Here is a 26,693-nt window from a genome sequence, read left to right as displayed (position 1 = left end):
GTCTCAGGTGGGTCCTACCTGTCTAGGTTCTAGTGACAGGGCTTTCTTATTGACCCCGATCCTCTTCCTGGTCGAGAAGAACTGCCTGGTGTCCAGAGTGGGTCTCCTATGGATAGCTCCCTGCCCCTCCCCTAGATGTAGGAGACCTTTATTCCTACCGATATATGATCCTAGACCCAGAACTCTTCCCTATCCTTTCTCCAGGAGTACAGGAAGTTGTTTTTCCTTTTACCCTTCCCCTAGCTGCACCAGTGCCCCATCAACTTAATTTTTTTTTTTTAAAGGAAAGGGGATCCAGTGGGAGTTTTATGCCTTTCCTACAATAACATCTGCTCCTCTTTTCCAGGCATGCACCACCACAGGAGATTCTCTTGTTTCCTGCTCTGCGCCCAGCATTTCCCATGAGCAACCCTTGTAGAAGAAGATCTTATATGTGAGTGCAAACTTCCTTTGTGTCTGTAGCTCTCCGGGTTTCTGGATTCTTCATGCCAACCGACACTTGGTCTTCCACAGTGTATTAGAAAGTTTAGCTGAATGTTTGTTACCAAGTGTACAGTCCCAGCACCTCCTCTCCTGGGTCCTGTGGGAATCAGTCCTCATGCTCTGTCCTTCCTTGGAGGGTCCCATTTCCATGGATTTAAGGATATTTGGTTGCCCTGTGGCCTCAGCTTTCTGGTAGGTTTATGGCAAGTTATAATCTTGTAGTTATCTATCTTTTGTTTTGTTTTGTTTGTAGTTTATTTTTCTGTTATTAGGTTGGGGAAGTACTTTCTCCTATTTTCTACATTGTAGGTGAACCAGGCAAGATTTTAACTACTTTACATGTAATAATCCATCTCTTCCTCATGATGAAGAAACTTAAGCACAGTGGGCAGGCATTGTGGTATTGTGGGCGGGGCCACCCTGTAACACCAGCATCCCATTTGGGTGCCAATTCGTGTCCTGGCTGCTCCACTTCTGCTCCAGCTCCCTGTTAATGGCCTAGGGAAAAGCAGCATATGGCTCCAGTATTTGAGCCCCTGCCACCACATGGGAGAGCTGGATGAAGCTCTTTGTTCCTGGCTTCAGCATGGCCCAGCACTGGCCATTGTAGCCATCTGGGGAGTGAACCTGCAGATGAAAGATCTCTCTCTCTCTCTCTCTCTCTCTCTCTCTGTGTGTGTGTCTCTCCTTCTCTCTCTGTAACTCTAACTTTCAAAATAAATACTAAGTTTTTAAAAGTAAAAAAGAAACTGAAGCACAGAAAATTTAGCTGCCTGCAGGCAGATGGTAAGAGCTGAAATTCAAACCTAGAGACTCTGATGGTGGAGGCTATACTGTGAAACACTAAGATGAACCACATTGTGCAGGATGTGATGAATTTGTCATTTTTAACTTAACTTTTAATAAATTTAAATTTGGGATTTTTAATTTGCTTCCAATGGGGTTTGCTATTATAAAAATGTTGTGAGGAAATTATGTTTTATACCCCAAAGATAAAGGCACTAGACCTGTTGCTGGGTCTAAAGAAATACTTATTGTCAAAGAATACCTAGAAAGAGTTCTTCAAAAATTAAATTTAAACTTTGTTAATTATAAAATTATAGAAGTGATATGAAGGCATGTTTATTGCAAAAATTTGAAATGCAAATGTTAGTTGTATGTATTTGTATATGTATGAGAGCATATACGTTTGTGTATCTATCCATGACTCCAATCCCACTCCTGCTTGTATCAGCAACTGCGGCCCTTTAGTGCCAGTAGCAGGTGGAATTCTGAAAAGCAGAGGAAGGCACAGCACGCCAAAGCAGAAAGGGGCAGTGAGGAAGCCAGTCTGCTGGCGTAGAGTGAACGCAACGTGAGAGACAAGTTTGCAAAGCAGAAAGACCTAACAAATCTGGGCAGAGGATCAGTGAGGTGTGTGATTGGAGGTGTGGAGCTATTCCTTTGGGACAGAACAGTGACATTAAAAGCCTGTCATCTCGCTATGATTCTGGCCAAAATAAGCGTACGTTGTTTGGAAGTGAGCACATGACACCAGGAGAAATACTCAAGATAGAGATAATCGGGCAGGAAGTGGTCAAGGCCTGAGCTACACAGCAATAATAGAACGAGAAGGGAAGGCATGAAATACAGCCTCCCAATAAACCAATCAACAGGTGACCCTCTAGAAATTATCAGCATATCAGAGAAGTGATGAACCTGTATGTTGTTTGTGCACAAGGCTGGGAACTACAAGCTCATTGGTAATTGTTTTATTAATCAACTCAGCTTAAGCCCCACAGTCAAGTATTATTTCTCCCCTAAACACACTCTCTGTTGCCTCTCTCTCTGCCTTTGCCACTTCGCTTGCTTAAATCTCAAGCCTAGCAAAAGCCAGCCCCCTGTTTACTCACCAATTGAACCATGCAGCAGAACCAACCTGGGGTTCAGGTACATTACACAGGCTGCAGGTGGAGCCACCAGGCCACCAGGCAATGATAGCCAGCGGCCCTGGTCTACTCACTCTCCCATCCTTTTCCGGAGCTCCATTTCAGACTTTCTCAGCCGTCCCAAACCTCCAATATTCCTTCCATCCTCCACCTTGGTTCATGATAGTGCTTCCCATACAAGGAGAAAATAGAAAACAGCAGAAGAGGACCGATGTGAACTCCCCCTGCCCACAGTATTGGCCCATCTCTGTATCTGTGCTCACGGGTGATGCCTGCCCTCCGCTCATCACAGCTGACCCTGCTCCCTGGAAAGCCAGCCCATCTGGTGGTCTCCCTCTACACTCACTCAAGGACATCACTAGAAATGCTTCCTCTGTCTCCTACAGCATCAATGTCTTCTTCTTTTATGGTTCATCTTTATGATCCAGAATAAAATAATGTGTTGAGTTTTCTTTCATGTTAAGGAAACAAGACCCTGTTGACCCACTCTCTCCTCTACTGACTGTTATGATCCTTTTCTTTGCTCAAGAGCAAAGTACTGTTTATACTCTTTGACCCCAAGCCCCTCCTTCCTCCTGTTGAACCCATTCCAATTGAATTTTTTTCTGCCACCTTTCTACAGAAACTTCTATTCTCAAGGTCATCAGTAACCTACACATCAACAGGTCTAGAGGTGTGTCTTTAACGCTCATCACCCCTGACCTATGAGTAGGGGGCCTGTCATTGTATTGTCTGGGCTAGGATTTATTTCAGGGTGAACGGAGTGCTAGAAATGATTAAACCAAGTCAACAGGTGTCACCTGGGTTTGCCAGGGCCGCTCAGGACATATTAACAGATCTGAAACATCTGCTCCTCCCTCCTCTTTGAAACAGTTCTACTTTGTCTCTTGGACAAGTATCAGATTTTCTTCCTACCTTCCTAGCTATTCCTTGTAAGATTCTTTTTTTCCAATTCTTCTAAAAAATAGCGAGATGCCCCCGGGCACAGCCCTAGCACCGCTTCTCTCCTCTGCACTTGCTGCTCCCTGGCTCAGGGCTTTAAATGCCATCCCCGTCCTGTCGACTCTGAATTGCGTATCTGGGCCACATCACTCCCGGGGACTCGAATATCCAACTGCCCATTCTACAGGTCCGCAGACATCTCCAATTAAATATGGTCAGTGTTGAGCGACTGTTCCCTCCAAACACGTTTTCCACCTCATTTCATGACAACTCCTCGTTGCCCTGGCAAAAACCCTCAATCCTCCTTAACTCCTCTCTCTCTCTCTCTCAGCCCTCAGCCCATCTGCCCAGTCAGCAGACCTGTCAGGCCTACATCAGAACCTGACTTCCCATCAGCCCAGTGCCTCCGCCCTGCTGTGAGTCACCAGCCGCTCCGGCTGGGAGGACTCTGAGAGCTCCTTTATGGGCTGCGTGAGGTCTGTGCTTGTCCGCCTCCCGTTCCTCCCAATGGCTCGCAGAGTGACGTTGTGCAGATGGAAGCCAGGTCATGTCCCGTTTCTACTGACTCTCCAATGGCCCCCGCGTCCACGCGGCCCACGTTCCCCCTGCGAGCGGCCTCATCTGTGCTCTCACCTCTCACCGCTTTCCTGAACACCTGTCCTGGTTAGCCCCACTCTGAGTCCCTTGCAGCTGCTGGTCCTGTGGCTGGAATGCTGTGCCTCCAAATGTCCACGTGTGTCCTTTGCTCACGTCCGCACATCTTCACTCGAAGCCACGTCCCCCAGGAGCCCTTCCAGAACTGACATCCATGCCCACGCCTCCCTGCTGATGCTCTCTCCTTAGCACTCCCCACTGTCCAACGCAGAAGTCGCCTTTCTTATCTGGTCTGTTGGCTGTTTCCCCAGAGAGATCGGAAGTTCTATTAGGGCCAAGGGTTCTGTTTGTCAGTTGTTACAGAATCTTTGGAGCCTAAAATGGTGCCTGACACAAATTAGACCCAGGACATATTTGTGAGTGAATTACTTGCAATTATTTAAGTAAAATAGGGAAGAAGATGGTGGGGCAACAGAATCTAAAGATAATTCCGTAAACTTCTTAAAGACCTCTTGTATGACTCCAACATTCATTTTTAAAATATTTTAAATATTTTATTATTTATTTGAAAGGTAGGGTGACAGACCGAGATGGGGAGACAGAGAGTGGGGTTTCCATCCAGTGTTTCACTTCCCAAATGGCCACAACAGTCAGGCCAACACCAGGAGCCGGGAACCCTATCTGGATATCCTACACGGATGGCAGGGACCAAGCACTGGACCATGATGCCCTGCCTTCCCAGCTGCCTAGCAGGAAGCTGACTTGGAAGCAGAGAAGCTGGGACCTCAAACCAGCACTGCAATATGGGAGGCGAGTGCCCTGCTGCGCCACAACAGCTGCCCCTACCCCTACCTTCTTGCAGCGTTTCACAAAGGTTCCCCAGAGCTTGAAGGACACAAGAGACACCACAAACAGAAAGGAATCCTTGGGAGCCGGAGCTGTGGCACAGCGGGTAAAGCTGCTGCCTGCAGTGCTGGCATCCCATATGGGCGCTGGTTCGAGTCCCAGCTGCTCCACTTCCAACCCAGCTCTCTGCTGTGGCCTGGGAAAGCAATGGAAGATGATCCAAGTCCTTGGGTCCCTGCACCAAGTGGGAGACCTGGAGGAAGCTCCTGGCTCCTGGCTTCTGATCGGCACAGCTCTGGCTGTTGCAGCCAACTGGGGAGTCAACCAGCAGATGGAAGACCTCTCTCTGTCTCTCTCTCTGCCTCTCCTCTCTCTGTAACTCTTTCAAATAAATCTTTAAAAAGATCTGTATGAATCTCTGAGAAATCCTTTGGTAAAATAACCTCGTACCTTTTTCTTTCTTTCCCCATCTTCACTTCATGGGGTCAATTCTTAAGTATCCATCAGAACCCGGCATGGAAATGCTTGACCCTCTTTCAGTCTCCCAGGGAGGTGAGGTGTTCCTCTGAACACCTTCCCTACCTCTGTGGAGCCTCACGTCCAGCCTCCCCAAGAGAGCAGAGCACGGACCGCTCGGGCCTGGTGCATGAGACCTCCACCGGTTTGGGAAGAAGCAGGGGTCATGCAAACCCCATTCCTGCAAGGGTGGTGGCAAGGCAGACAATGCAGGGCTTCCAGGGGTCATGTCCAGGGACCTGTGCCACAGGTGAGACAGAGTTTGCACCCAGAAGTACAGCGGTGGGGACTCCATCCGAGCACCATTGTGGCGTACTGTAGGCACTGTTTCTGGCTGCTGTCTCTGTTTAAATCCAGGGTCCCTCAGACATGTGGAGTTAGAACCCTGTGTTAGCGGGCGCCGCGGCTCACTAGGCTAATCCTCTGCCTTGCGGCGCCGGCACTCCGGGTTCTAGTCCCGGTCGGGGCACCGATCCTGTCCCAGTTGCCCCTCTTCCAGGCCAGCTCTCTGCTGTGGCCAGGGAGTACAGTGGAGGATGGCCCAAGTCTTTGGGCCCTGCACCCCATGGGAGACCAGGAGAAGCACCTGGCTCCTACCATTGGATCAGCGCGGTGCGCCGGCCACAGCACAGTCTACCGCGGCGGCCATTGGAGGGTGAACCAACGGCCAAGGAAGACCTTTCTCTCTGTCTCTCTCTCACTGTCCACTCTGCCTGTCAAAAAAAAAAAAAAAAAAAAGAACCCTGTGTTTAAGAAAACCCCTGTGAACTTCCAAAGGACTCCAGCATTCCTTGGTGGTCCACTCCATGTCTGTGCTCCAGGGCCCTGTTGCTGCCCCCTGCAGGAGCACCAGGACAGAGATCCTGGCTGTGCATCAGCTAATAACCAAGCTTCTCAGCCCTGGGGGCTGGGCCAGGTCATCCATGCTGCTTTAAAGACCCCAGGGGTCACAACAGGCAGGCAGAGTCAAAGCCACTGGGTTAGGTAAACCATTCTCGCCGCCGCGGCTCAATAGGCTAATCCTCCACCTTGCGGCGCCGGCACACCGGGTTCTAGTCCCAGTCGGGGCGCCGGATCCTGTCCCGGTTGCCCCTCTTCCAGTCCAGCTCTCTGCTGTGGCCCGGGAAGGCAGTGGAGGATGGCCCAAGTGCTTGGGCCCTGCACCCACATGGGAGACCAGAAGAAGCACCTGGCTCCTGACTTTGGATCAGCATGATGCGCCAGCCGCAGCACACCGGCCGCGGCGGCCATTGGAGGGTGAACCAATGGCAGAAGGAAGACCTTTCTCTCTGTCTCTCTCTCTCTCACTGTCCACTCTGCCTGTCAAAAAAAAAAAAAAAATTAGGTAAACCATTCCCCCGAGTTCAGAATTTAGGATAGTGTTCAGGGTTGAGGCAGCCATAAACAGCTGAAGCCTAAGCACCATGAGAGAAGAGTATTCCCATGTGGATCATCCCAGCTGCAAGGCCAAGGCCATCCACACCAGCTAGCACAACCAAGAGAAGAGCAGGAGCTTAGTGGGCAGCTTTCATCGTTGGTGGGAAGTCGACTCTCAAACCTGGTGCTGATGGGTGAGCCCCTGGGGGCCTTGCACCCCGGAGGACTGTGAGAGGAGGACAGAAATGTTCACATCATAGCATCATCTAGGGGACGAAGAGATGGGAGAATGGCAGGGTGAGAAGGTAGAGTGCCAGAGTGTGCACAGACCAAGTGAACCTGTGGGGAGCCAGGGGATTTTGACAACAGCGCTGTATTTCAGATGACAGCTCACAGTCCACTCAAAAGAGGAACTCCCTTTACCCACACCTTTTCCTGCCCCCCATAAAGCCCACGTGGATCTTGAAGGATTTTATCTCCCAAGCACCTGAGTCTATTATGTTATAATGTGTTTTTGTTTGCCTATTCATTATTTAGTAGATTTTGTTGTCCAAGATGCGTGTGTGGGTAGTGGGTAAAAATCAAATTCCCATTAACCAATTTAAAACACTGGAAATAGCTCTGCTTCCTTGGATGACTCCCGGCTGGGAACTGCTTTGCTCTTTGTTTTTTTCCTTTCAATTTTTTTTCTGATGCTATCAGCACCCTAGTTTTGGCCCCCTTGTCAGCAAACACACTTGAACATTCACAACAGCTCATCAAGAAAAACACAGGTTATCTTCTTCTTTAAAAGCACCTCCTAGAAAGGTGTGCCCAAAGTAGTAGAAAAGGATGTAAATACTTTCAGTACTGGCCTCAAAGTACCCTTTTTAGCTCAATAATCGCGTTTTCAGTCCAATAATAAGTCAAGATGCACCTGTCAAAGTGCACGCTACAAACTGTAGCATGTTGGTTTCTGAATGTTCTGTTGGGTCCTCCTTCCAAAGTGACAGCACCTGGGAGGTTTGCATTCCTCTCACACAGTGGAAAACGAAAGCTGTCGTTTGTCCCAGACCCTAGAAACTCCTCTTCCATCCTCATGGTGCTGTCTGGGATGAGGAGAGCCTGACAAAGAGTGGTAGCCAGCGAGCACTCAGGCTGCTGGCAGACAAGAGTACAGTTCCTTTTAAGGCTATAGATGTGCAAGTTGTAAGAAAGCAGTGATAATAGTCAGGTTTTCATTACTATAACAAAATACCTGAGGCAGGCAGTGTTATAAAGGAAAGAGGTTTTTTTTTTTTTTTTTTTTTTGGCTCTTGATTAAGGAGGTTCACAATCCAGGATCAGGCAGGCACTCTTGGGTCAGCCTGTAGTGGTGACATTCTTGCTGTCCGAGCCCCGAGGCAGCACAGAGCACCACGTGGCCAGGGACAGAGAGCGGGTGCAGCTGTTTGTGTCTCTGTGGTCTCACAGAAGTCACCAGGAGTCAGTGATAGGGGCTCTACCCTAATAACCTTATCCTGTTGTTTCCCAAAGAGCCTCACTGCTGAACCCCAGAATTAGAGTAAGTTTCTACCACTAACAGTAGAGTCGGGACTAAATGCCCGAGTTCATGGGGACAAAGAGTCAAGCCACAGCAGCAGTGCAGCCACACTCATTTGTTAGCAGTGAGAACGTGGACCCCCATACCTACTGCCTTGTGCGCTCGGGCTGTGATTTTGAGAAGCCTCTTTCAAGGAATCCATCCTGTGAAGGGAGACGGATGAGACTTCTCGTCTGTTCCTTGGTTTAACACATTCAGTAAACACATACTGAGTACCTGCTGTGCACCAGGCACCATGTTCACATCTCTCAGCCCAAGGAGCTCCCAAGGGTAGGGGAGAAGTCTGGTCCTACTCGCAAAAGGTACAAAGCAAACAATGACTGCTGTGCTTGGGGGTGCGAGCGACAAGGAGGAGATGTTATCACAGCATAGTGTGGGGGGGGATTAACTCCTGCTGGACATCAGCATTCTTTCCTAGAAAAGTTGCATTTATTTCATTGTTGTAAAAGTTAAGTTGTTCCTCTATTTTTGGGCTTCTCTGATCAGAAGCCAGGCTCTCTAAGCAGACCCACTGGGAGATGCTGCTGCAGGAAGGGACATGTCAGTCCCGCAGGAGAGCTGGGAGTTGGGAGGAAGAGGAGAGCTCATCTAGTCACGACGCTGAGCTGCTGGGTGTGGACCCCAGGGGCAGGATGGTCATGCAGGAAAGGCAGTGAGGTGATCGGCCCACAGAAACGGTGAGGTCCTTCCAGGCAAAGGGAGCTGCTCCAGGTGTGTCTGGGAAGAGGGAGTCCTTTGGTGTCCATGGAGCCTGGGAAAGAGACATGGGTAGAAAGGTGGGTTCCTTCATCTAACACTCAAGTGTCTACCACCTGTCAGGCACAGGTTCTGGTGGAGGGGAGCCTGGAGGTGGTGTCTGATCTTCATGGGGCTTACTGATGGGGATGAAGGCCAGTGGACGAATTGCCTCAGTTTGTCTAGAGTGACTATCACAAATTACCCAACTGGGGACTGGTGCTGTGGCATAGCAGGTAAAGCCACCTGAGATGCTGGCCCCCCCTTATGGGTGCCAGTTCATGTCCCGGCTGCCCCACTTCTGATCCAGCTCCCTATCAGTGGCCTGGGAAAGCAGTGGAAGATGGTCCAAGGCCTTGGGCCCCTGCACCCATGTGGGAGGCCCAGAAGAAGCTCCTGGCTCCTGGTTTTGGCCTGGCCCAGTGCTGGCTGTTGTGACCAGCCAGGGGGTGAACCAGTGTGTGGGAGATCTTTCTCTCTCTCTCTCTCTGTCTCTCCTTCTTTCTCTGTACCCCTGACTTTCAAAATAAATAAATAAATATTTTTAAAAAATACCTAAGACTAGGTACGTTATAATGAAAAGAGATTTGTTTATCTCACAGTTCTGGAGGCAGACAAATTCAAGACGGGGCAACCACAGCTGGTGAGGGCCTCCTGCTGCGTCACCATCTGGAAGATGGCATCACTCAGCAGGGATGTGGACAAGAGACGGAGGTCACGTGGCCAGAGAGGACGCGAGAGCCAGAGCTCCGTGGTAACTAATCCAGTCCTGTGAGACCTAACCCACTTCCAGAAGAGGTGCACTGATCCCTTCCAAGGGTGGTGTCCCCAAGATCTAACTTCTTCTCATTTGGCCCCACCTCTTAAAATGTTCCACCACCACTCAGTGCTGTTGTGTTGGGGACCACGCCCTCAGCACACCGTATCCAACCCACAGCACCAGTAAATACCTACATCTGCCATCAAGTGGCATCAGATTTTGAAAAGGGCAGTGCAGAAACTCAACTGTGCAGGGATGAAGAGAAGTCAGCAGACAGATTGGGGCTGCTACAGAGGTGCCTGGGAAAGGTGTCCCCAAGGGGATGCCCTGAGGTCACTACAGAAGACAAGCGAGGGAACAAGCACAGGACCCTGCAAGTGCGAATGCCTGAGGGGAGGGCTGGCCTGGGTGGTGTTTAGGATCATCCCTAATAGCTAGGATCTGAAATTGTGCCTTCCATCAAGACCTTGGAAGGCCAGTGTAAGCTCCTGGGATTTTATTGCACGTGAAAAGGAAGCCAGTGACAGAGCTGATTCCATCCCAGCTGTGGCCTAAAGGGTGGGCTGGAGGGAGTCGGGGTGGAAACCACACTCAGGATGAGAAGTGAAAGAGCAGCATGGGGAGGAGTGAGGCCACTGGATGTGTCAGGAATGGGAACGTTGGACTTGTGGGTTGGGGGTGGGAGATGGGGTGGGGGGTGAGGTCCTGCAGTGAGGAAAAGGGAGAAGGACGTTTGCGACCCAGGGTTCCAGCTTGGGCCAACAGCAAGGAAGCAGCATTTCCCGAGGTGGAGAGACAGGGTAGCAGATGGCTACAGGAGTTCCACGTTTGGTTTTGGCTGTGCCTGCAAGACGACAAGAGGAGGCAAGCAGTAAGAAGGGAGAACTCAGAGAGGTGCCGTCTGCTATTAGATATTCTGGCCTCATCAGGACATGGATGGTGTCTCCAGCCAGGCTTCTGAGTGAGAGCACACTAGGGAGTGAGTGTCGAAAGAGAAACGAGGGTTGGAGGCTAAGTGCTGAGAAACTAACATCCAGAGGTTCATCTAGGAGCCTGAGGAACAAGTTGAAGAAGGAGGCAATTCAAAGAAGCAGACATACAGCAGATCAAAGGGCTGGAGCTGTGGTGCAGTGGGTTAGGCCGCCACCTGCAGTGCCAGCATCCCGTGTGGGTGCTGGTTCGAGTCCTGGATGTGTTACCCATTTGCTTATTAATATATCTGAAATTAATAAGCCGTGTGGGTTCATGCCATGAATTCAGAGAAGAATTCTGAATACTGGCACAAATCAACCAGGCAGCGTGATAAGTTTTAAGCTTTTTATTTAGTGAGAGAAATGCATAGGAGAGTGAGGGCTCTATCTAAAAGAGAAGGGGAATTCTAGATTCATACTGAGCACCAGGAGCCAGCCATGTGGAGGAGCACGCAGGCCAGAAAGCGTGGGGTGGGTGGCCCGAAGGCCATGTGCCCTGAAGGCGCGGGGCAGCAAGGGGATCACGGGCAGGGAGGAAAAAACAGGACCGGGCCCACCATGCTGCAGGTCTTTAATCCACTTCCAAAGGGGAGTGGTTATGTAGCCTGATTGGCAGGTGGGCATATAGGTGGGGTCAGGTAGGGGGGTGAGGTCACACAGGGTCGTGGTGAAGGCGTGGTCTTCCAGCTCACAAATCTGGTCCATTTTACCCTGTATATTGCCTCCATCAGATGCTCCGCTTCCAATTCAGCTCCTTAGCGCCCCGGGGAAGCAGCAGCAGATGGCCCAGGTGCTTGGGCCGCTGCCATCCACGTGGGAGACCCAGATGGAGTTCGAGGATCCTAGCTTCAGCCTGGCCCAGCCCCAGGTGCTGCGGGCATTTGGGGGATGAACCCGTTAATGGAATCTTTCTCTCTCTCTCCCTCTCCCACTCTCTCTACCCCTAACATTGTCTTTTGAATAGATCTTTAAAAACAAAGAAAGGACAACAGATTGAGATGGGACCAGTGCCGCTAGCCCCAGTGCTGCCAGGAAGCCTCATAAGGAGCAAAGTGCTCACCTGACTCCTGACCATGGACCTCCTGGGTGACTTTGAGATCAGCTTCAGAGTGGGGTAGGTCTGGAAGCCGCAGTGGCATAGGCTGAAGAGTGAATGGAAGCAAAATGCAGCTAATTCTTAGCGAGACAGTTTTGCTACAAATGGAGACTGTTAACTGGGAGGCACTAAAGCATGTTTGTAGATTGGTTTGTAGAACCTGCCTCCCATCAGGAGGCAGTGATGGAAGATTCATGCACAAGCCCAAGACAGGATGCTGCAAGGGGAAAGCCCTTCAGCGGGTGAACGTGGGGCTGGGGCAGGTGTATGAGATTCCGGTGGCTGCTTCAAACAATACACAAGCAATCCTCTTCGAGTTCGGGAGGTCAGAGTCCAGAAGCAGTTCCAGAGGACTCAAGTCAAGCTCTCAGAAGCCGAAGGTCCTCCCCGAGGCTCTGGGGAGAGCCCATTCCTGGCCCCCGCTCCCTCCTGCCATCTTCCAAGGTCTCTGCTGGTGTCACGGCACCTCGCCCTCTGTGGTCACATTTCCCTCTGCCTCTCTCTTACAAGGACACTTGTAACCAAGGGCCCAGATAACCAAGAAGAATCTCCCCATCTGAAGACCCATCATTTAATTATAAAGTCTCTCTCTCTTTTCTTGCCATAGAAAGTGACCATCAGAGGCTGTAGGAAAGAGGACCTGGGAATCTGTAGCGGCCATATTCTGCAGCACTGGCCGCTTTCCTGGGTTTTAGTGAAGAGTGTCCCAGGGACACACGGGGAAGTGGGGGGGGGGGGGGAGGAAACCACGCCACAAAGGGCCTTGAATGGCAGAACCAGGAGTTTACCTTTTACCCTGTACACAGGCCGAGCCAGTGTGGCAGGGGTTGGGTCCTGGTTCAAGTTGTAGCCCAGAACTGTCATGGCCAAAGGCAGGCTGTGGGCAGACTGATGCTCCAGCCATGTGAATGAAGGAGATGCTTGTGGTCTGGCCAAGGTGTGAATACAAGATGGTGGGAAGAAATGGCGGATGCTGGTTATGCCCTGGGTTTGAATCTGGGGACACAAGTGCTTCAAACTTAAGGGGTCAGAAGGATAGGGTCTGGAGGGAAATTCAGGGATTTGGTGTTCGGCAAACCACGGAGAAAGGTTCAAACCTACAGGTGACTCAACAGGCCGCCAGGAGCAACTGCCTGGGGTTTGCTGGGTTGAGGATACTCAGGGACCAAGCAGGATCCAGGATGCCGCCCAGTGATTTCCTGTAATTCACTGCAGATCCCCAGGGCAGGGCTGGAAGCTTCGATTAGCACCTGTGGTAAGGTGTGTGTCCAGGTGTGTGCTGTGAGGTGCTCCAGCCCAGGGGCTGCCTCTCAGCTGTTCACTCCAAGGGGCGAGCTCAGCTGGAGTTGGGGTGTGGCGATTCCTAACTGGGTGCCCGCCGGTGCTGCAAGGACCAGGCTGCTTTGGCCCCCTCCCTCCTTGCCGCAGGTCCCCAACAGGTTAGGGCAGCGCAGGGATTCCAGGGAAGCGGCTCAAACCTCGGGGCCCAGGCCCAGCATCACGGATCAGCAGGTCTGGCCAGGACTCTGAGTCACGCAGGTGCAAGCCCTACCCAGGTCGGCCCAACTTCTTCCACTCTGCAGACAGCCCGGGGGAGAGGAACCCCAGGCCGACCTTGCCCTGTGCCCACCGTGCAAAGACCGGTAAGCGGCCTGGGCTTGGGGAGGCGCGGGGAACCCCCCTCGCCCCCAGTCCCGGGAACTGCCGGGCCCCTCGCCCCTTCCCCAGCCGCCTGGGCGCTCGGGGGCGCGCGGACTCAGACCCTAGGCGGCGGGCGCGCGGCGGCGGCGCGGGCGGGGCGCGGGCGGGGCGCGGCCTCCCCGGGGCGGGGCGCGGGGCGGGCGCCGGCGAGGGCACCGGGCGCCGCGGCGAGAGCGCGCCCAGCCCCGCCGCGATGCCCGCGCGCCCAGGACGCCTCCTCCCGCCTCCGGCCCCCGCCGCAGCGCTCCTGCTGCCGCTGCTGCTGCTGGGCCATGGCGGCGGCGCGCACTGGGGCGCCCGGGCCCAGGAGCCGGCGGCCGACGCCGGGCCCCGGCAGGACCCGCACTCCAAGCACCTGTACACGGCGGACATGTTCACGCACGGGATCCAGAGCGCCGCGCACTTCGTCATGTTCTTCGCGCCCTGGTAACGGGCCACGCGGCCTGGCCCCTGCCCCGCGCGCCCCAGCGGCCCGGGCCGGCGGGAGTGGGGCGCGCGGGCACCGCGGGTCCTGGCTCGTGGGTGGGGGGAGGTTGCGTGATTGCCGTGGGCTCGGGACGCCCGGCCGCGGGGGCGTGGGCTCCGGGAGCCCGGGGGGCGTGGGCGCCGCGGGCCGGCGCCGGCCGCTGACGTGGCGTTAGGCGGCGGGGCGGTCCCCGAGGGGAGAGCCGGGAAGGGCCGGCCTCGGCCGCGCTCCTCTGTGTCCCCGTAGGGCCGCTGGAGCCCAGCTGTCACCCGGCCAGCCCTGCGCCCCAAACTTCTGCGCCGGCCGGCCCGCCGGGAGGGTCCTCCCCGCCGGCCACGGGAGTCGGCCGTGCACCTGTGGTTTAACCGAGAACAGGAACTCTCGAAAGTGTGGTTCCCACTTGGAGCGTGTTTTGTCGGGGTGTGGGGGGGCTGTCCCATGCAGAGGAGGGAGTAGGGGTCCCCAGACCGGAGCCCACCATCCCCACTGGGGAAGAGGGAGAGGAGGCGGCGGCGGCGGCGCCGGGTGGTGCCGGCTTCTCTGCCTGGGGCTGCAGTGTGGGCCTCGTGGTGCCCCGGGAGCCCCCACCCCGGGCATTGCCCACGGCCGCCGTCCTGCCGGGCCCGCGTGTCCCTGTCCCGAGGCCGGCGCGTTCTCGCGCGTCTTAGCAGAGACACGGGCCGGTGAGAGACTTGGGGATGGCCTGGCCCCTGGCCCCTGCTTGCTTGCTGCAGAAGTCATTGTCCTCCCAGGAGCTCGGAGAGGCTCACTGGGGGGGGGGGGGGGGGGGAGGTGTAGGGAGGAAGAGAGAAGCGGCACTGGGAAACTGGCCTGTTGGGGGAACTGTGCCTTCTGACGTGGGGTAGACGTCTCTGTCCACTCCGGATTCTAGCTGTGCGGCGTCTCAGCTCTCTGGGAGCCGAGGTGAAGTTTGGGGCTGCTCCGAATTATAGGCACCGTTTATGGACCGTGCATCTGGGGAGGAAGTTGTGCTCCAAGGTCTCTGGCACCCACTGAGTAGAGATGGAGGCAGTGTTTCTGGCATAACACAGTCAATAGTTAGTAGTCACTCCATGCTAAGCGTTCCAGGGATACGCCTCACTGGTGCCGGTATGGGCAGAATGAGCCCATGGGTTTCCTCTGTCTTTCTAAAGAAGAGGTGATGTGGAGATGTAGGAAGGGCCCGTGGTGCCTGTGGTGGTGTTTAATTGTGAGGTCTGTGCAATAAATACCAGCTAGCCTGGACTGAGAGTGCCCTGGCCAGTCTGGGCACTGGGTGTTTCGTGTCTTTTTCATTGTATGTAGCTTATAGGTGTTTAGGTGGATGCTCTTAGAAAAAGTAACTAAATTTTTTAAAAAGATTTACTTATTTATTTGAAAGGAAGAGTTAGAGACAGAGAGAGAGAGAGAGCTCTTCCATCCGCCAGTTCACTCCCCAGTTGGCTGCAACGACCAGAGCTGCGCAGGTCAGGAGCCAGGAGTTTCTCCCAGGTCTCCCACACAGGTGCAGGGCCCCAAGGACTTGGGCCATCGTCCACTGCTTTCTATAGCAGAAAGATGGATGGGAAGTGGAGCAGCCAGGACTCAAACCGGTGCCCATATGGGAGGCCGGCACTGCAGGCAGCAGTTCTACCCATTTCACAGCAGCACGAGCTCCAGAACATGGAATTTAAATATAAATTTGTTTGATGGTGGCTTTACCTGCTACGCCACAGCACTGGCCCCTTAATTTTTTTTTTTTAAGATTTTTTTTTTATTTGAAAGGCAGAGTTAGAGGGAGAGACAGAGATCTTCCATCTGCAGGTTCACTCCACTGATGGCTCCAATGGCCAGGGCTGGTCCAGGCTGAAGGCAGGAGCTTCATCCAGATCTCCCACGTGCTTGACAGGGGTCCAAGTTCCTGGGCCATCTTCCATTGCTTTCCCAGGTGGACTAGCAGGGAGCAGGATTGTAAGTGGAGCACCTGGTACACAAATGGGTGCCCATGAGGGATGCTGGCTTCAGAGGTGGTGGCTTAACCCACTACGCCACAACCCTGGCGCTGTGCAGCTCAATTTTTATTTGTTTGTTTCTTAACAGTCTACTGTACATATTTAAAAAGAGATGTGTGGGCTCCCATGCTGGAGTGAAGAAGGTAGACTTTTTCGGAGCAGTTCGGGGCTTAGATGGAACCCGCTGTGAGCCGTCCCCACTTCGCACCTCTTTCCAGTCTTAGCTACTGTGGAAGGGAGCAGGGACACCATGTAATGAAAACATCAGTCTGTGGATTCTGAACTTGGCAGGCATAAGCTTGTCCTGCTGCTGGAGATTTGGGGCCAACATCAGGTCACAGTTTCTCTGGCCAGTTTGTGGCTCACTGTGAACCTGGTTGGCAGAGAGGTCAAGGTTAGGACCAGGTGTCTTTGCTCTGTTTCTTGGCCGCAGGCCTACCTCCTGAATGCAGCTGGCTCTTGCAGAGTGCGTGCTGTGGCTGCTGTGGCGACAAGGGCCCCACACCAGAAGCACTGACTAGCTGGCACCTGCAGATCCGTCACAGCTATCCCCGGGGGAGGGCCGTGCTCAACTTAGTGCCGGCTGAGGTGGCCCGTTTTTTGTTGTTTTGTTTTTTTTTTTTTAACAGGCAGAGTGGATAGTGAGAGAGAGAGACAGAGAGAAAGGTCTTCCTTTTTGCCGTTGGTTCACCCTCCAATGGCCGCTGCAGCCGGCTCATCGAGCTGATCCGAAGCCAGGAGCCAGGTGCTCCTCCTGGTCTCCCATGCGGGTGCAGGGCCCAAGCACTTGGGCCATCCTCCACTGCCTTCCTGGGCCATAGCAGAGAGCTGGCCTGGAAGAGGGGCAACCGGGATAGAATCCGGCGCCCCGACCGGGACTAGAACCCGGTGTGCCGTGGCCGCAAGGCGGAGGATTAGCCTGTTAAGCCACGGCACCGGCCCCGTTTGGTTTTAGTGCCCAGTGAACTGACTTGTTGTTCTTGTTCTTTAGCCTTGTGTCAATTTTAGCAGTGTTGCAGAGGAGTTCTCCTTCCAAAATGAGCACTTCTAACCAAACTGCCCCGGAGTCTTAGGCAGTGCCTCGGTGGAGGCCAGCCCATGGTCACTAAGTCCTCCTAGCCGTAGTTTCTTCCAGCATTAGCGCAGACCGTGGCGTCTTTGGTTCAGCGTCAGGTGTACCTGCCATCAAGGCCGTGTCTATACACAGCAGCATCGCTCATCATGTGGTAAGATGCTCCCATGCTAAGGAGCATGCTGGATCTCAGGCCAGCAAAGGGACAAGGAATTCACATATCCCGTTGTCTGCGTGCTTTGGAATCCTGTGGAACTTGGCGACTTTTTCCTTACCTTTTTCTCTCCACCCCCTCCCTTTTGCCAGACTCACTTTGTTGAATCTTCAGAAGTTAAACCCATGTGCAGTTTTACTGTGCTATTTTTCATTCATTTTGCTAAGAGTTGGCTAGCTCCTGGGAATACATTTGTAAAAATGACAATACTTGTCTCCTTGGCATTCACGCCAAATATGCCTAAAGACAACACTGGGCTTTCCTTCATTGTTAACTTCCAAAAAAGAGGGAATCATTTTATTTTACTCTTAACATGAAGCAGATTCTCTGAGCTCACCAAGAAAGTGCTACTCAGGAAAGACATATTAACTTAAACTTTCTTAGCACCATCTTTAGATACCTTCTTTCTTTCTTTTCTTTCTTTCTTTTTTTTTTTTTTTTCCAACTCTGCAGAGTTAGAGAGAGAAGGAGAGAAAGATCTTCAGTTAGCTGATTCAATCCTCAGATGGCTGCAATAGCCAGGGCTGGGCCAGCCTCAAGCCAGATGCCAAAAATTCTGTCCTGGCCTCCCATGTGGGTGGCAGGGGCCCAAGCACTTGGGCCATCCTCTGCTGCCTTCCTAGCACATGGGCAAGGAGCTGGATTAGAAATGGAGCAGCCGGGACTCGAACCCAGTTCTCATATGGGATGCCAGAGTTGCAGATGGTGGCAGCTTAGCCTGACCTGCTGTACCACAATGCCAACCCCTGGTTGCTTATTTCTGAGATCATTTGTTAGAAAAGAGAAGAGGCAGAGGGTTGTTAGTGCAGATTTTATTGAAATATTATTTTGGGGAAGAACTCACCATTATAGGTATTGGATGTTCTGGCAAACAAGCATTTTTTAAATGTAGATCGATCACTTTAAGAGGCAGGACAGCGAGCAGTGACCTTGTCGACATGAATGTGCACTTGCAGATAAGTGAAAAGGAACCCATGTCTCGTAGCGTGTCTGACTGCGCGTGAAGAGTGCGGTAAAGCTTCCGGCGTTGTCTCCTAGGGAATTCGAATGTGGCCCTGCAGACAGCTGGGCCCACGTGAGAGGCTCCTGCTGGGTGACGCAGGGTAGCCCTAGCAGAGGAAGGTGCAGGTGCCCCCGTGAAGAGCGGCAGGACCCCATACCCCAACTAACTAGCGTTATTGTAACTGATAGGTGATTGGAAAATATCCGCCATGTAACCGGATTTCCACAGTGATTGTTACAAATAGACGTTCGGTTGTATCAGTTGGGGAGCTGTAGAATTGTCTTCAAAGCTTCTCATTAGAGAAAATGCAGAAGTGACTGAATTCTGAGGCCGCCTCGTGTTCGTGGCTATCTGGTTATGTGACCAGCTTGTGACAAATAAAGGAGCAATTACAGCAAGAAGTGTGCAGCTGCTGCCATGGTTGGACAGCGGTGAGCTTTCCAGAGAGGAGGGGGAAAGGCTGGGCCCAAGCAGCTGGGGAGTCAGGGAAGCCTTCCTGGGGGAGGTGACATCCAAGCTAGGAATTAGGTAGAATTTAATGTCAGAGGGAGAGAACGTGTGTTCAGAGTCCCGGAGGCACGCCAGTTTGTGGCCTTTCAGGAAAGCTACAAACACCGTGGGAGCATTCAGGGGGAGACAGTGAGGGAAGAGGGCCACGCGCTGTGGTGGGCTCTGATACAGCAGTCACATGTGGGAGGTCAGCGGAGGCCAGATCAGGGAAGACCCAGAACAGCACCTGCTAAGTTCTCGCTCTGTGGCAGTTCTTGAGGGGCTTCAGCAGGGAGTGGGGTCCCACAGCCATGGTGAGCTTTCCATCTGCTACCATATAACGAAAGGTCCAGAGCCCATGGCCCCAGGGCGGAGAGCTGGTGTGCTCAGACACGCTGGCCCCAGGCACTCAGCATCCTTGTTTCTCTCTCCTCCTTACAGGTGTGGGCACTGCCAGCGGCTGCAGCCGACTTGGAATGACCTGGGAGACAAGTACAACAGCATGGAAGACGCCAAGGTGTACGTGGCCAAAGTGGACTGCACGGCCAGCTCAGATGTGTGCTCCGCCCAGGGGGTGCGAGGATACCCCACGTAAGTGGGGAGGGAGGGTGCGCGCCTCCCGGGTGGTTTTCCACCTGCTAGCTGCAGAAGAAAGCCCCAGGTTAAACAGCTTGCTTTCTCGTTCTGGCACTTTTGGGGGACAGCTCTGTTTATTGCCGCGTCTATTTTAGATGCCCCTTGTGTTCTCTTTGGAAAAAGTGTCGAATTGATCAGTGTCGGGTCTTCCTGTTTGTAAGGGGGAGTGTGTACAGGATGGTCATGGGGCTCCCTGAGGTCCTGCCGGGGCCCATGTCCCATCTGTCTTCCACGATGTGCACAGACTCTGTCACCTCGAGTTGTTTTTGTGTGACTGGCACAGGGAAGGGAGGTGACGTGCCGGAGTACAGTTCCGATCAGTGATCCTGCTTGCCCCTGGACATCAAGGCCTATTTTGTTTTTTTGGTTATAAGAAGCAGAAACCAAAAATGACCTATTCTTCCAAAAGAAGGGATGAATGAAAAGGCTGGGGGGGGGGGGGGGTCCTGAGACCCAGCCCAGGGCTGGGGGGGGGGGGGTCCGTTTCTCCTGCACCTCCCTCCAGGTTGGTTAACTTTCCGGCTCGGCAACTGGGCTCCTGTGGGCAGAGTGGGCTAGAACATTCATTCCAGGAATAGTCGTGGGGGCGGGGAGCCATGGTCTCAGGGGAAGACAGTCTCCCCCCTGGGGCCAGCAGCAGACCTGGGATGGGGAAGTGGTTTTCTGAAGAAGCGAGGATGCTGTTTCCAAAAGTTGGCCCCCATGACACTCTAAACACTTGTCACAGTTGAGTAATGAAGCCGAGTCTGTGTAATTCATTACTTGACTAATAGCGGCCGTCGATGAAGTGTCTAAAATCAGAAGCCATCTGAAGACCCGAGAGGCAGTGGAGGGAACTCTGGGCTGAACATCGCAGCCACAGTGGGGTCCCAGCGCTACCAGCGACTTCCTGTGCAGCTCTGGCTGCATCATGTCACCTGTGTGTAAGTCAGGTGGTGATGGAGCCCATCCCCCCCCCCCCATAATGTTGTTATGGGGTTAGATGGAACCATCTGTGTGCAAACACAAGACTGAAAAGCACACCCAGTAAGTGTCAGGGTACACGTTTGGCGTTTCCATTTGGTGGCCGCTTGCTAATCTAAGTATCATAATCCCAGTGTCACATCAAATTAGATCAAGGGGAAGTTCCCTACTGTCCGCGCCTACTAAAGGCCTTTGCTGCCTCGTGCTCCATAGCATTGCCTTTGACATGAACTCTGCTCGGCTGCCGAACGTCCCAGAGAAGCCGATGAAGGGGGAGGAGGGCGATGCTTTGCTGCCGGGAGCCTCTTACTTCAAGGTGCAGGGGGTCAGCACAGGTGGCGTGGCGCTGGTGTCTGGCCACTCATAAGTAGCTGTCTGTGACTGTGAGGCTGTGTAAGCCACGGAGCGCTGCACCGGACCCGCTCGAAGCACCATCTGGCTGCAGCTTCGGGTATTCCGTAGATGCGTTCACACACTAGAAAAGATCTCTCTAGCAGATCTGGTCTCCGTGGCTGAGACAAGCACTGGTTTCATGTTGGTAAAAAGGATGGAAATGAGCTCACACCAGAGTGAGTGTGGCGCGGGGAGGGGGGGGAGCTTCCAAGCCTGGAATGCAGGAGGCGGAGTGGGCTGTGTCACATGTAGTCACATTGGAGCCTGCACAGGTTGCCTGGGGGAGCTTTTACTTCCTCTAAAACCTACCCCAGCCTGGCCCAGGGCTGCCCCGGGGCATCTCGGGGAGGAAGTCAGATAGGAGCTCTGTCTTCGCCTCCCCCAGGAAGTTTTTGAAGAAGTGTCACACGTCTTTTTCCATAGTGTGGCCGTCCAGAGTGGCGCCCAGTGGGGACTTTCCTCGCCCTGGTCTCCCTGAAAGAGAAATCTTAGTGCGCAGACGCCCACGGGGAGGCTTAGCGATGGACGGCGGGGAAGTCAGGCTGTGCTTTGGACCTGGGTTCCTTGGCCCATCTCCATCGCCTCTTCCACCTCCATCCGCAGTGAGAACTGAAGTCGGGTGTCCCTTCTACTGGAAGGTCTGAAATGGAAGCTCCAGCTCCTGCCCTGTGCTCCATGAACTTCATTAAGGACAAAGGTCTGAGTTGGGGCAGGTTATAAAGATCTTCAGCACAATAAGAGTTTTTTGTGTTTGTTTGTTTGTTTGTTTTTTGACAGGCAGAGTTAGACAGTGGGAGAGAGAGACAGAGAGAAAGGTGTTTCTTCCGTTGGTTCACCCCCCAAATGGCCGCCACGGCCGGTGCGCTGTGCAGATCTGAAGCCAGGAGCCAGGAGCTTCCTCCTGGTCTCCCATGTGGGTGCAGGGCCCAAGCACTTGGGCCATCCTCCACTGCCTTCCCGGGCCATAGCAGAGAGCTGGACTGGAAGAGGAGCAACTGGGACTAGAACCCCGGGGTGCTAGTGCCGCAGACGGAGGATTAGCCTAGTGAGCCGTGGTTCCGGCCAGAGATTTTTTTTTTAATATTTATTTATTTTGAAATAATTAGAGACAGAGAAAGAGAGATCCTTCATCCATTGGTTCACTCTCTAGATGGCTGCAATAGCTAGCCCCGGGCCAGGCCAAAACCAGGAGCCAAGAACTTCTTTTGGGTCTCTCATGTGTGTGGCCAGGGCCCAAGCATTTGGGCCATCTTCTGCTGCTTTCTTAGGCCATTAGAAGGGAGCTGGACATGAACCAGCATCCATATGGGGTACTGGCATTACTGGTGGCGTCTTTACCCACTAAAGTACAACGCCAGTCCCAGGAGAGATTTTTTTTTTTTAATTTATTTTTTGTTTTGTCAGCACATACCAAGTTAGAAAAATCACAGGCTAGATAGATCTTATTTATTTATTTTCATTATATTTGAAAGGCAGAGAGCAGAGAGGTCTTCCATTGGCTGCAACAGCCAGAGCTGGGCCAAGCTGAAGTCAGGAATTCAATTCAAGTCTCCCTGTGGGTGGCAGAGACCCAAGCTCTTGAGCTGTCACCTGTTGCCTCCCAGGGTGTGCACCAGCAGGGAACTGGATCAGAAGTAGAGGAGCTGGGACTTGAACCCAGGCACTCTGATAAGGGATGCATGCAGCCCAGGCAGTGACTAAGCCCCTGTGCTAAACCCTTGCCTTTACTGTATTGTTTTAAAATGATTGGCCACAGCTGCTTTTTTCTTATTATTTTAAGTATTTATTTTACTTTTTTGAAAGGCTGAGAGACAGAGGGAGATCTTCCATCCACTGGTTTACTCCCCAGATGTCAGCAACATCTTGGGCTGAGGCAGGCCAAAGCCAGGAGCTATAGCTCAATCTGGGTCTTCCCCTGTGGGTGGCACGGCCCCAGGTAATGGGGCCATCACCTACTGCCTCCCAAGTGCATTAACAGGAAATTAGAATTGGGAGCAGAGCTGGGACTTGAATCCAGGCCCTTGGATATGAGATACCAGTATCCCAGGTGGCATCTTTATCTCCCTGCCAAATGCCAGCCCCAATCTTGGTGTATTTTTAGCTTCAGAAGAGTAAGAAGTAAATTTGACAAGCCCTGATCCTTTCTGTTTCCTGCCCTGAAGACTCTGGTGGGAGGAAAGCACTGGAAGGGAGGGAGGGGGCTGGGACGGCAGAGTAGGCCCTCCGTTTCCCTGTGGGCCTGGGTCCCATGGCCAGAGACCCATAGGCCCCGTGGTGGACGGTGAGCGAGGGTGGTCTTAATGGTTATGGCATGCTTTGGAGTTGGCTTATGATGTAGAACTTCAGGGAGTAACAGGTGTACTGGGCAGGTCTAGTTCAAGTTTGGCTTTTGTTGTGATGGAGAAGTGGAAGCCCTGAGGGATCCGGGCTTAAGTTCTTCCCTGGAGACACAGGAGGGACCTCAGCTAAGCTGCAGTGTGTGGCCTTAGGTCCTGCGTAAGGCCAGTCCGCCCGTTTTAATGTAAGTGACTGGTCTAGCCGTGGCTGTGTGGCCTCATTTTAAGGAGAGCTAGCTATTTGTTATAGCTTGAACGTTGGTGTGCTCCAAAATTCCTGGGTGGAAATCCTAAGTCCCGAAGTGATGGTAGGCTTTTGGGGGCTGCTGGGGTCACGGGGGTGGAGCTCCCGTGGCTGGCACAGGTGCCCTTACAGAAGCGGCCACAGAGAGCTCTCTTGTCTCTTTGGCCATGTGAGACCGTAGCAGGGAAGCCCCATCAACAAACCAGAAGGCCCTCACCAGATGCTGCATTCGCCAGCAGCTGGATCTCGGAGCTCCAGACTCCAGAACAGCACGCTGTGGAATTCTGTGGGTCGAAACCCACCCGAGTCTTGGCATCCACCTTACAGCTGCCTGAACCTAGGCACTGTTCAGACCTCCAGTTCTGGTGGCTGCACGCGCTTGGTGCCTTTTTTATGATTCTGATTCTACACACATTGGTCGTCTACGCATTCCACCCGCATCTGTGCCATGTGCCGTGGCAGAGGGTGGAGACCTTAGATGGGTAGGGCTTGCCGACAGGTGCTGCCCTGTATTTGCTTTTTCTTCTGTCCATAGCCTCATTTTCTCCCCCCAGTTCCTTGCCCCTTGCATGCAGTGTAAGGAGCCTGGCGGAGTGACCCAGGAACCGGAAGTGCTGACTTCCTCCCCGGGGTGGTGTCTTTTGCTTACCGTTTAAAGGAGCTGCTTCCATAGCCTCTGTTCAGAAAGAAAGGAGAGTGTGAGAGAATGGCACCAGTGTTGAGGAAGTTCTACAGTAGGGAACTCGGGTTCTCAGAATATCTGGGTGGGCAGTCAAATACCAGCCAAGGTGGCCTGGAAATGCCTTGCAGTCTGAATTTGAACACACACACACACACACACACGCACACGCACATACGCCCTCCCTAACCCCCTCTGCAGACGCCTGGGGATGGCCACAACCCAGCAGGCAAATGCCTGGGGCTCCTGCAGGTGAACCCTGAACACCTGCAGCTTGGGGTTAAACTCACAGCAGGAGGCAGGATGTTTTCACCTCGCTTTTACATTCCTTGGATGAAATCAGAAGCTTCTGAAAGTTTAGGGTGACATGAGTGCAGAACCCCTGAGACCAGTTTGTAGTAAGCCCAGGTTTGCATCAGACAGTGGCAGCTGGCTATAGGCTGCAGCCCTCGCGCGGCTCCTTCCCCGCGCCCTCCCCAGCTGAGTTTGCTCCCCGAAGAGACCGCACCCTGGACTCAGTGCTCACACCCTGGAGCAATGGAAGTGCTTGGGAGTTTGGCTCTGTCTGATCTGTGGTTGTTCTCTTCAGCCTGAAGTTCTTCAAGCCTGGCCAAGAAGCTGTGAAGTACCAAGGTCCTCGCGACTTCCAGAGCCTGGAGAACTGGATGCTACAGACGCTGAAGGACGAGCCCGCGGCGAGTGTGGTGAGTGCTGTGCCCCTGGCCCCCCTGCCCCTGCCCTCCTGCTGCCTTTGTGGGGGTTGGGTGGCACTGGGCAGAGGTCAGCCGGCCTCAGCAAGTTAGGCTGTCTTGTAAAGCAGTTTTGTCCATCTCTAGAGTCCATTGATGCTATAAGGGAAAGTTAACCTTCAGAAAAGATTTATTTATTTGAAAGAGAGATGGAGGGAGGGAGAGATGGGCGGTAGCAGGGAGAGAGAAGAGATTGATTGATTGATCTTCATCTGCTGGTTCACTTCCGCAAATGGTCTCAACAGTCAGGGCCAGGCCAGGTTCAAGGCAGGAGCCTGGAACTCCATCCAAGTCTCCCACGTGGGTGCAGGCACCCAAGCACTTGGGCCATCTCCTGCTGCTTTCCCAGGTGCATTAGCAGGGAGCTGGATCAGAAGTGGAGCAGCTGGGACTTGAACTGCTACTCTAATATGGGATGCCAGTAAAGTTAACTTATCTTAGTAGGTGTACCTGTGGTTCTTTGTCTTTTTTTTAAGATTTTATTTATTTGAGAGGTAGAGTTACAGAGAGAGGGAGAGACAGAGAAAGGTCCTTCATATGCTGGTTCACTCCCCAAATGGCTGCAACAGCTGGAGCTGGGCAGATCCGAAGCCAGGAGCTTCTTCTGGGTCTCCCATGCAGGTGTAGGGGGCCAAGCACTTGGGCGATTTTGCACTGCTTTCCCAGGCCACAGCAGAGAGCTGGATCAGAAGTGGAGCAGCCGGGACTTGAACTGGCACCCATATGGGATGCTGGCACCACAGGCAGAGGCTTAGCCCCCTATGCCACAGCGCTGGCCCCTAAAGTTAACTTTTTAAGAAAAGCTTTTTGTTACAGAAATATTCAAACATTCACGAAAGTAGAGAGGAGCTTGAAGAGTCCCCAGGGTTTTGCTACCCTCGTTTGTCATCCCCAGGCTGCAGTCCTTGCCTTCCCGAGTTGATGCTGGGGGAGTGCTTGTTTGGTTGCAGTCATTGTGACCATAAGCCACTCACTGTGCGTCCCTCTGGGCACAGAGGCTCTGTTAGACTTGTGTCCGTAGGACTGGAACAGTGACCAGCGCTCACCCCGCTGTCCATTTTGATGAAACCGTACGGGCGCCTGAAATCCGTGCATGGAATTACAGTGTCAGCAGTTAACTGAGACCGCTGCGTGGCTGTGTCGGGGGTCACCTTCTGATTGGAAGGTGGTCCGTGGGCTCGCGCAGCCACAGCAGCTGTTACGGAGCCCGCCACTCACATGGAAACTCTCTCGGGCTGGGTGGTGAAGGACTTAAACAAGCGCTGACCAGAGACTCATCTAATTTTGGGTAGCAGGGAAAGCCACAGACCTCGGAGAGAGGAAATTTGCATCTCAGTCATGAGTGCGAAGAAAGCCGGGTGAGCAGGTGCAGCTTTCACACAGGTTTAGACCTTGGCGCCCATTGTGAAGATGTTCTCCTTTGCGGGGAGCGGGGTGGGATGGGGGAAAGCAGAGGGGAGTTAACAGCCTCACATGCACTTTATTCTAACGTTTGTCACCGAAGGTGCTGGCTTTATTCAGCAGCTAGTAGCAGGATGGGAGAAAGACTTCGTTTTTGGGGGTCAGCTTCCCTGTAGGGGGAACAGCAGCTCTGAGTGGAGGCTGGGAAGGACTGAGGGATCGGGTGTGGGCTCAGCACCCACCTGAAGGGGCGGCCTGTGTCCTCCAGGTGCGGGAGGCAGGGCCGCGTGGGATGCGTCTGTCACTGCCACTGAGCCAGTCACCCACACTCCAGGTGGCTGCGTCTCTGAGCAGTTGGGGCCTTGGGGGGTTTCCAGAAACAGTGACCATGACGGTGCTGCTGACCACGGAAAGTTCAAGTGTGCACATTTCACATGGGTGGGGCTTCCCTCATCCAAAATGCTAGGGACTGCACCTGTTTCAGACTTCGGATGTTTTTTCTCATTTGGGAGCACTTGCGAGGATA

The 26,693-nt window shown here is 53.2% G+C and overlaps 1 protein-coding gene and 1 long non-coding RNA gene across 2 annotated transcripts in view; both read left to right on the top strand.

Moving 5' to 3' along the window:
• The first annotated feature begins 354 nt into the window (after positions 1-354).
• LOC133756731 (uncharacterized) lies at positions 355-12,386 on the top strand. Its single transcript, XR_009865537.1, has 4 exons — positions 355-433; positions 9,606-9,757; positions 11,466-11,602; positions 11,699-12,386. It is a non-coding gene; the product is annotated as an uncharacterized LOC133756731 (long non-coding RNA).
• Positions 12,387-13,724: 1,338 nt separating this feature from the next.
• TXNDC5 (thioredoxin domain containing 5) overlaps positions 13,725-26,693 on the top strand; it is a 29,427-nt gene continuing 16,458 nt past the window's right edge. Inside the window, exons 1-3 of the mRNA XM_062184376.1 lie at positions 13,725-13,957; positions 19,208-19,357; positions 24,607-24,721. Coding sequence (XP_062040360.1) covers positions 13,725-13,957; positions 19,208-19,357; positions 24,607-24,721 — 498 coding nt within the window. The remainder of the gene's footprint in view (positions 13,958-19,207; positions 19,358-24,606; positions 24,722-26,693) is intronic.

This window comes from Lepus europaeus, chromosome 3, assembly GCF_033115175.1.
Source record: "Lepus europaeus isolate LE1 chromosome 3, mLepTim1.pri, whole genome shotgun sequence".
NCBI classification, from domain to species: Eukaryota; Metazoa; Chordata; class Mammalia; order Lagomorpha; family Leporidae; genus Lepus; species Lepus europaeus.
This window is presented reverse-complemented; position numbering and strand designations above follow the sequence as displayed.